Source organism: Taeniopygia guttata, chromosome 14, assembly GCF_048771995.1.
Source record: "Taeniopygia guttata chromosome 14, bTaeGut7.mat, whole genome shotgun sequence".
Taxonomy (NCBI): Eukaryota; Metazoa; Chordata; class Aves; order Passeriformes; family Estrildidae; genus Taeniopygia; species Taeniopygia guttata.
The window spans coordinates 14,790,151-14,799,890 of NC_133039.1; the positions used below are offsets into that span (position 1 = coordinate 14,790,151).

Below are 9,740 nucleotides of genomic sequence, written 5' to 3' on the forward strand. Positions count from 1 at the left end.
CAAGGGGAAAGATTTTTAAAGTAATAGAGGAGAAACTTAGAATGAATAAAGAGCCGGGATGGATGGGATATTGGAAGGGATTGTTCCCTGGCAGGGTGGGCAGGCCCTGGCACAGGGTGCCCAGAGCAGCTGTGGCTGCCCCTGGATCCCTGGCAGTGCCCAAGGCCAGGTTGGACAGAGCTTGGAGCAGCCTGGGACAGTGGAAGGTGTCCCTGCCCATGGCAGGGGTGGCACTGGACGGATTTTAAGGTCCCTTCCCACCCAAAGCATTCCATGATTCCAAGGGCTGATTAGCCCAATAATTAACCCACTAAACCAATCACCTGCTCCGAGCCCATCCCATTGTATCTGATTTTCTTCCAGGAAATTTCCTCTTGATCCCGACAGTCCTTGAGCCTCCCATGCCAAGGAGCTGCTCCAGTGCTGCCAGGATCTCTGAGTTCTGGCTGCAGGAAAGGCCTTTCCCGATTCATCCCCTCCCATCAGAGCTGCTGTGTGCAAAAAGATGTTTTAAAGCACTGAAACAAGCCTGGATTAGCCCTGGCAGTGCTAGAAATGGCTTGTGCTGCTCTGGGTGCTGCTGCTGGCTCCAAAGTGGGACCTGCCAGGCTGGAATGGGACAAATCCCACAGCCAAAAGTGTTTTGAGAATCTCCAGAGTCAGAGTGAGGGTAACAGGGAATGCAGGGCAGGGTGGATAACACTGGAAAACCTTCAACAGGGGGAAAATCAGATGTACTGGGAGACCTTTGGAGGGCCCTTCCAACTCAAACTCTTCCACGATTCTAGAATGAATTCCAGCTCTAATCTCCTCATTTCAGGCTTATTATTGCTGCTATTTCTGGAGAGTGGGTGAGTTTAGGTAAGGATCTGTCTCCCACAGAAAAAAAGCTTTGACAATATAATGTTCAAAAAAGCCCAAAGCTCTGAATAACTCCTCAGAATCTGTCAGAGCTCAGCAGATGAGAGGGAGAGGGGCCACCCTGACAGGGCTCCATGAGAAGCAGAGCTCCTCAGCCCTTCCAGGCTGCTGAGGGGTCCCAGAGCCCCCAGTGAAGGTGCACAGAGGCCAGAGCAGGGCTGAGCATTCCGGGGGGGTCAGGGGAAGGAGAAACCAGCAAACCGTGCAATTACGGCTTGTTTTTCTGCAAAAGAACTTAACAGACCTGAAGTAATTTTATTAAGGTAATGGAAGTGTTGATGAGAATTCACAGTCACTTCACACCCGGTGGGAGCTGAATTCACACCCTGCCCACGGCGGGAGCTGCAGCTCCGCTCCCCGGGCGGCTCCCAGGGCTCCCAGCCCCACAGGACACCCCAAGGATGGGCACCCCCATCCCACAGGACCCCGAGACCCGATTTGGGGGGGAACAGCCCCTGAGCCGCAGCGAGCCCCTTCCAATTAACGGGCAATTAACATCTGCAAAGGCGGCGTTGTTTATGCAATAAATAACCTGTGTGCCAGGTGCCCTCCCGGCACCAGGAGCGACAGTGACCACTTTTCCCCGGGGCTGGGAACACGAAGCCAATTTTGTGCCGGGCAACACCAGAAAAAGCAGATTCTGGCTGAGAAACGAAGTTTTGGGGTGTCACTGAACCCCAGCAGACCCAGATGCCAGCTGTGCCCTGGGGGATTTTCACTCTCCTTGTCCAAAAGCAGCCCCGGGAGCGTGGATTTAGGGGATGGAGCCGCCCCGAGCCCGCGGGAGCTGCGGGGAAGTTTTGGGGCGCTCAGTGCCGCACCCAGCCCGCTGCTGGCTGTCACCTGTCCCCCAGCCCTGCCAGCCCTGCCAGCCCTGGCAGGGTCACACGCGGCCCTGTGCCACCCAGGGACCCCCGAGGGGAGCGGGGGAGCAGCCCCAGCTCCGGCAGAGCCTCAGCGCAGCCAGTGGCTCCATCTGGCTTCCAGCGCCAGCAAAGGGAGCTGGAGCCGCTCCTGGATCTGCCGGATTCCCCCCGGGATGCCAGGGGAGCCCTCTGCCAGCCGGGATCCCTGGGCACCCCGCTCCCACCGACCCCCCCACCACATTCTCTGCTTGTATCCAACCCAATCAGTTTAAAATCACCGCCGATTCTCCCGGCTTGAGGAAAAGCTTTTCTCGGTCACTTTTCCGAGCCCTCAGGCTGCCACAATGTGAGAATCCAGGGCTTCCCTCTGGCTGCCCTGGCAGGTCTGGGACCCTGGCAGGGGTCAGGAACCCCCCTGGACAGAGCCCCCAGAGACACTGGCTGTGATCTCTGTCCATAGAAATGAGTTTTCAATCTTACAAGATAAATTACAAGCTTTGAGTGTTTTATAAAAGTAATAATTAAGTGTGACACGAGTGCAGAAGTAAAATTTTAGGTTTCTAGATTAGGGGTTCAGAGGGGACAAGATGGAGGAAATTGGGTGTGCCTTGTCCTTTTCCTCCTTCTTCATGCCCTCCATGTTTCACTGTGGTGTTGGCATTTTTTTATTAGTTTAAGCTGAGAACACACTGTTCAACGTAAATGATAGGTATTGGCACATTATTGTAAATCCAGCACAGGTAGTTTGTGGTATTTAATGTTTGTAACATCCCACTGAGGGCAGAGCCCCACACGCTGCCCTGCAGGACAGAGCTGCGGCAGGGCAGCAGAACATGTTATAAATAAGCAAAAATAAACAACCTTAAAAACAGCACAAACGAATTATGGCTTCTTCTTTGGCAACGGAGCAGAAAGACAGAGACTTTCTACAATCTCAAAATCACCAATACCCACAGATTCCGACACCACAAGGAATTGTCCAGGCTGGACAGCCCCAGCTCTGCCAGCCTGGAGGAGGGACAGGAGGAGGGGGCTGCAGAGCCTCGCTCAGCTCCCCCAGGGAGAACAGCAAAGGTTCTTCCAGCCCCTGGTCACCTCCAGGGTCCCCTCTGGGTCTGCCCTGTCCTGTCCTGGGGTGCCAGGGCTGGGTGCTGCAGCCCTGGGGTGCTGAGGGCAGAACCATCTCCCTGCTGCAGCCCTGGGGTGCTGGGCTTGCGGCGTGCCCTGGGAAATGGATTTGCAGAGTTTGTATGGTTTGCTAGAAGGTTTATTTGTATGTAAACTTTGAGATAAGAAACGTCTCTCAGTTGCCCCACCACTGGCTCCGACAGGTTGCCAGCACCCACTGCCACCCCACGTCCCATTTGTGCCCCCCTGGCACCTCCAGGGCTGGGAGGAGAGCTGGGGTGGGGTGGGGCTGGGATGTGGGGCAGGAGGAAAGCTCTGCTCGCCCTGCCACGCTGCCAGCCCGTCCCTCCACCCTGGCACCCCGAGGACCGGCTGCTCCCTCCGTGCCCAGCGCTGGAGAGCTGAGGTGGCACATGGAGAACATCTCCTGCCCTCCCTGGCACATGGAGAACACCTCTCCCCACCCTGGCACACGGAGAACACCTCTCCCCTCCCTGGCACATGGAGAACACCTCTCCCCACCCTGGCACACACAGAACACCTCTCCCCACCCTGGCACATGGAGAACACCTCTCCCCACCCTGAGTCACGTCTTGGGGACGTCCTCACCTCTCCCAGTCCAACCAGTCTGGTGCTGGTGACGTGGTGGCCACGAGGGCCACCAGGGCAGGATTGGCATCCCTGGAGCTGCCAGGACATGGGGCACCTTTCCCAAGCCCCACATGAGGCTCTGCAGCCGTAGCAGGGCAGCAGGTGGCACCCAGAGATGCCCATGGGGACCTTTACCAGCAGCTGCCACCACTGCCCTGTCCCCATCTCCAGCACAGGGACCAGGATGACCAGAAATGTGGGTGAGCATCAGGCAAAGCGCCACTCCTGGGGCCAGGAGAGTGGCACAAGCCCCGTGGTGCTGGTGTCACCCCTCCCCTCACTGTGGGACACGTTTTTGGTCCTCGATGAGGAGCAGGAGCGCTGGTTACCCTGGCAACGTGAGATGATGCTCTCCTCCAGACAGGGACAATATTTGGCAAGATTTGCTAAAAATACTCCCTAACTCAGACGTGCCAGTGCCACACGTGTCACCTCCCCGCTCCCCTGGGCTTGCTGGTGGTGCTGTCCCTGCTGCTGTCCCGAGTGTCCCTGGTCACTCTCTGATGGGTGGGGATGCACCGGGGACCTGCCAGGGTCCCACAGCAGATGTGGCCCAGCCCTGTCCCCTCCCCAGCCCAGGGACACAGCAGGGACACCAGGGACTGGTGGCATGTCCCACTGGTGGCATGTCCCACCCCAAGGGACTGGGAAGCTCCCTGGGGAGGGAGCTGCAGGCCCAGGAGCTGCTGGGGAAGGTAAATGATTCCTTAGAGTTTAAATAGGTTTAAAAAGTACTTTTTAATGATTTTGCTGCTTTTCCTAATACCATTACAGCCTTCTCCATGGCAACCAGGGGAGGGGCTCAGACTTTGGTCCGGGCTGGGAGTTTATCTGCTGGAGCTGAAGGGGTGGGGGGATCACACGGGGGGTCCACAGTGGCCAGGGGAAGGGGACACGTGTGGTGGGGACCCACAGCAGGTCCCCACAGTGGCTGGGGGTGCAGGGACCAACAGCTGCGGGGTCCCAGCATCTCCTGCCACAGGAGCCACCTGGAGATGAGGCTGCCAGGGAGGTTTGGGGGTGCAGACAGGCCTGGAGGAGATGCCTCAAGGATCTCTAAAGGTGGAGATGGGTTCAGCTCCTCCCTGCACTGCAACCACTTTGGGAAGGGATTTCCTTATTTACCTCCTCATTTTCCCATTGCACCTCATTCGATATTTCCCGGGGAGGGCTGCTGGAGGCAGGGATAAAGCTGCTCCCAGCTGAAGGCAGGGCTTGTTTAAACTTCCCAACGAGGTTTTGTGGGTTTTGGCTGGCTGACCTGTGCTGGTTCAGCTCTTTTTAGCTTCCAGATTGATTACACCTTGTGTCAATATGTGCTCAGTGCCTATTAGGGGGTGCACGTATCCCTATCTCTCATTTCTCCCTCCTGATCTATAAATTCCCAGCAGAAAGGATTAAAATAGAGGGGAGAGGAGAATTCCACTGGGGCCAAAAGGGAAGAGAGAGACAGAGCCTGTGGGAAAGTTGGGTGGCAAGGCTGGAGCCTGGATGTCCCGTGGGCATGGCCATGCCTGGGGGGAGCTGAGATGTGCCCCGTGAGCTGGGCAAGTGCCAGGCTCCCAGGGGAAGGGCCAGGCTGGGGTACCCGTGGTGTGGGAATGCTGGGGGAGAGAATCCCTGCTCCTCCCAGAGCAGCCTGGGGGAACCAGGGCTGGGAAGAGCAGCTGCAGGGCAGGGATTGCTGTTCTGGAGCTGTGGGTGTGAGTGGTGCCAGCCCGCTGCAGCTCCAGGGAGGAGGGCACAGGGAAGGTTCAGCCATGGATTTTCCAGCTGGCCACCCTGGCTCCTCTTGCTGGGGCTTTTTCTTTCTATTTCTTTCCTGGAAACTGTTAAAGATTCCACAGAGCCTGTGCTGGAGCCTGGTGGGGAAATCAGCTGGGACACAGGATGAGGTCAGTGGCCTCCCAGGGGTGGTTTTGATGGGCTGCCAGGGGCAGAGTGTGATCTGCCAGCCCTGGAGCATCACCTGCTCTCAGTGCCACTGGATGGGGGCTGGCAGAGGAGCAGGGGACTCCCAGAGCCACCAACCTCAGCAGGGGGACCCTGCCTTTGCTCTCAGCCTCCCCTTTGGCACAGAAGGGCAGAGCAGGGAGCTCCCAGCACCATCCCCACCCACAAGCCAGGAGGGAAAACGGGAAAATGCCCACGAGGGGCTGAGGGCTCTGCCCCCGAGGTTTTTAGTGCCACCCAGGGAACAGTTTTTCCCTTTTCCTAACTCATTTCCCATTGCATCACCATAAATCCTCAGGTGTTTCAACCCACCCCGAACTAAGGCTGACCCCCAAACCTTTAAGCCCTGTGTCCTACAGATGCTCCAAGCTCCAGCGTGGGCTTTTCGTGTCCTGATGGAAAGTGAGGACCCACTGGCAGGGCTCATCCCAGGGCATCCCCGGCAGGGCAGGGTCAGCTCAGAACCCTCCAGGAGCTCAGGGCACACCGGTGGGACACCCTCTGAGGTTGTCCCATTCCTCCCCTCCCACTCCAAGCCCACACAGACCCCATCTCTGGCAGGAGCACCCTCTGCAGGACCCCCATCAGGTTCCTTTGTGCCCTTGTCCCGAGGTGCCCTCCGGGCGGTCCCGAGGAGCCGGGGACTGTCCCCGGGGCTCAGCCCAGCAGCAGTGGGGTTAAGGCCGGCCGGGCGGGTGGCTGGACAGGCGTCAAGGTGGTTGCTCCATCCATCCGTGCGCAGTCCGAGGGGCCGGAGAGCGCAGCGGGAGCCCGGCCCTGCCCGCAGCCATGAGCGCAGGCAAAGGTGAGGCTGGAACTGCCCTCGGCCGGGCCGGGGGGACAGGCAGGGACCGGGGGGACACGCTCAGACCCTGCCCGGGCTCCAGGCACCCTGTACTCTGCTCATAGGACATTTGGGGGGTCCCGAGGGGCCGGGGGGCTGCAGGGCAGAGCCCAAACGGGGATGGGGAGAGCAGGGACGGGCACGGACAGCGGTACTGGGACCCCTCAGCGCTGAGGGACTCACGGGGGGCGGCGGGGAGGAAGGGGCAGAGGGGTCTGGGGGCTTTCCCCACGGAAGGGAGAAGCTGCCGCTGCAATGTGAAGTTCGGGGGGTCCCCTCAGCCGAGGAGTCAGAGCTGGGAGCGTTTCCCAAAGGATCCAGGCTCTGAAAAACCCCGCGGGTGCAGCGGGCTGGGAGCGAGCCCTGCATCCCCCCGAGCCCCGGCGGTGCGGCACCCGGCCGGGGGTCCCCAGGGTGTCCCGGGGGTGTCCCGGGGGTGTCCCTGGGGTGTTCCGGGGGTGTCCCGGGGGTGTCCCCAGGGTGTCCCCGGGGGGTGTCCGCAGGGTGTCCCGAGGGTGTCCCGGGGGTGTCCCCGGGGGTGTCCCGGGGGTGTCCCGGGGGTGTCCCCAGGGTGTCCCGAGGGTGTCCCGAGGGTATCCCCAGTGTGTCCCGGGGGTGTCCCCGGGGGTGTCCCCGGGGGTGTCCCCAGGCTGTCCCAAGGGTGTCCCCGGGGTGTCCCCTAGAGCAGCCCCAGCCCCGCACTGACGCTGTCCCCTTCCCCCCGCCCCAGCAGGCATCCCCCTGCTGCTGCCCCTGGCCCTGCTGCTGGCTGCCGCCTGCCAGCCCCCCGGAGGGGACCCCCCGAAGGAATCGGGGGACAGGGCCGGGCTGCGCTGCCCCATCCCCTGCGCCTGCAGCCTGGACGATTACAGCGAGGAGCTGAACGTCTTCTGCAGCGGCCGCAACCTGAGCCGCCTGCCCCAGGACGTGCCCGCCAGCGCCAAAGCCCTGTGGCTGGACGGCAACAACTTCACTCTGCTGCCGGCCGCAGCCTTCAGGAATTTGTCAGCCCTGGATTTCCTGGACCTGCAGAGCAGCCAGCTGGGCTCGGTGGAGCAGCACGCCTTCCACGGGCTGCGCAGCCTCTACCACCTGCACCTGGAGCGCAACCGCCTCAAGCACCTGGCCCCGCACACCTTCCTGCACACCCAGAACCTCGTGTCCCTCAGCCTCAACAACAACCACTTCAGCAGGGTGGAGGAAGGGCTGTTCGCCGGCCTCTCCAACCTCTGGTACCTGAACCTGGGCTGGAACTCGCTGGTGGTGCTGCCTGACAAGGTGTTCCACGACCTGCCCAACCTGAGGGAGCTGATCCTGGCCGGCAACAAGCTGCCCTACCTCCAGCACCAGCTCTTCTGCAGCCTCACCGAGCTGAAGGAGCTGGACCTGAGCGGGAACGCGCTCAAGGGCATCAAGATCAACATCTTCGTCAAGCTGCAGAAGCTGCAGAAGCTGTACCTGAACCACAACCAGATCAACGCCATCGCCCCCCGCGCCTTCATGGGCATGAAGTCCCTGCGCTGGCTGGACCTGTCCCACAACCGCCTGGTCTCGCTCTACGAGGACACCTTCCTGGGCCTCCTGAGCCTGCACGTGCTGCGCTTGTCCACCAACTCCATCACCAGCCTGAGGCCCAGGACCTTCAAGGACCTCCAGTTCCTGGAGGAGCTGCAGCTGGGGCACAACCGGATCCGGGGCCTGGCGGAAAGGACCTTCGAGGGGCTGGGCCAGCTGGAGGTGCTCAGCCTCAACAACAACCAGCTGCAGGACATCAGGGCCGGGGCCTTCCTGGGGCTGCACAACGTGGCCGTGATGCACTTGTCTGCCAACTGCATCAAGGTGCTGCCCGACTTTGTCTTCAAGGGGGTCTCCAAGCTGCACAGCCTGCACCTGGAGCACAGCTGTGTGGGCAGGATCCGGGCCAGCACCTTCTCCGGGCTCTCCAGCCTGCGGCGGCTCTTCCTGCAGCACAACGGCATCTCCGCCATCGAGGACCAGAGCTTCAGCGAACTGCACGAGCTCCTGGAGCTCGACCTGAAGCACAACAGGCTGAGCCACCTCTCGCCCCGGCTCTTCACGGGGCTCAGCAACCTGGAGTACCTCTTCCTCTCCTCCAACCAGCTCCTGGAGATCTCCCAGGACGCCTTCAGCCCGCTCCAGAGACTCTTCTGGCTCGACCTCTCCCACAACCAGCTGGAGACACTGGACAACAGCGTCATCTCCCCCCTGGCCAACCTGCGGTACCTCAGCCTGAGGAACAACTCCCTGGAGACCTTCTCGGTGGCGTTCCTGTGCCCGCCCTTCGCCCTGGAGCAGCTGTGGCTGGGGGGCAACAACTGGCACTGCAACTGCTCGCTGAAGGGGCTGCGGGACTTCTCCCGGCAGCACCCGGCCGTGGTGCCGCGCTTCGTGCAGTCCGTGGTGGCCGAGGGGGACGACGCCCACGTCCCCATCTACACCTACAACAACCTCACCTGCCTGCACCCGCCGGGCCTGGCGGGGCTGGACCTGCGCGACGCTGCCGAGGAGAGCTTTGCTCACTGCTGAGCGGGGCTGGCCCTCCCAGGGACCCTCACCCCGGCCCGGGCTCTGTGGCCATCCCAGCCAGAGCACAGATTTCAGCAGATGCTGGATGGGCACCAGCCCCCTGGGCTTCAAACTGAGCATTACAGTGCTTTAATATTTAAATATCAGCCCCCAGGGCAGGGCATGGTTGCTCCCAGCTCCCAGCAGGAGAATCCCTGGATGGGGGAATGCTGCACCCCCAGCCCCGCAGCCACAGCAAGGGGCAGCCCTGCCCAGGCCAGGACTTTTATGAGATAAAACAAAGTATTTTCCTGCCATGAAGCATTGGAGAAATCCTAAAAGCCCCCCCCCCTCCCCAAGTGTAGGGAAGAGGGCAGAGGACTTGCTGTACTGATTCCTTGCAGCAGCAGGTGTAGGCAGGGCACAGCAAGCCCTCGTTACTCACCTGATAAATGGCAGCAAACAAATAAACCTTTGGAGCTATTGCAACCCACCTCGTAAGTTATGTTTTTTCCGAGGCTCGTGCTGCCCACAGCCAGGATTTCTCCCCAGAGCCCCTCAGGGTGAGGATTCAGGCTCCCAGGGGGCTCCCAGCACGTCCTGCAAGCCCTGGGTGGGTGGCACGTTCCCAGGGAGGGAGCAAGAAATGCCCAACTATCCCACAGAAGCCAACAGTCCTGACAGATTCCAGTGCTACTGCCCAGCTCTCCAAACCCAGATAAGTGTCCAAAGGTCAGACAAAATTTTCCTGGAAAATTGCATGAAGGGAAACCTGCTCGGGTGTGGGTCCTTGCGCAGCGGGAGCAGGGCTGGATGCTACTCCTGCTCCTGCCTGCTGGAATCCAGTCTCC

At 60.5% G+C, this 9,740-nt stretch overlaps 1 protein-coding gene across 2 annotated transcripts; it reads left to right on the top strand.

Annotated features, from left to right (window-relative positions):
- Positions 1-5,415: 5,415 nt before the first annotated feature.
- On the top strand, positions 5,416-9,378 carry IGFALS (insulin like growth factor binding protein acid labile subunit). Of its 2 annotated transcripts, none has more exons than XM_072935601.1 (2): positions 5,416-6,324; positions 7,094-9,378. In XM_072935601.1, exons 1-2 carry the CDS (start codon positions 6,309-6,311, stop codon positions 8,908-8,910), a joined length of 1,833 nt encoding a protein of 610 aa, XP_072791702.1. In that variant the 5' UTR covers positions 5,416-6,308; the 3' UTR covers positions 8,911-9,378. The 2 variants fall into 2 exon arrangements, with proteins under 2 accessions (XP_072791702.1, XP_002191841.6); XM_002191805.6 differs by having other exon boundaries at positions 7,097-9,378.
- Positions 9,379-9,740: the final 362 nt, after the last annotated feature.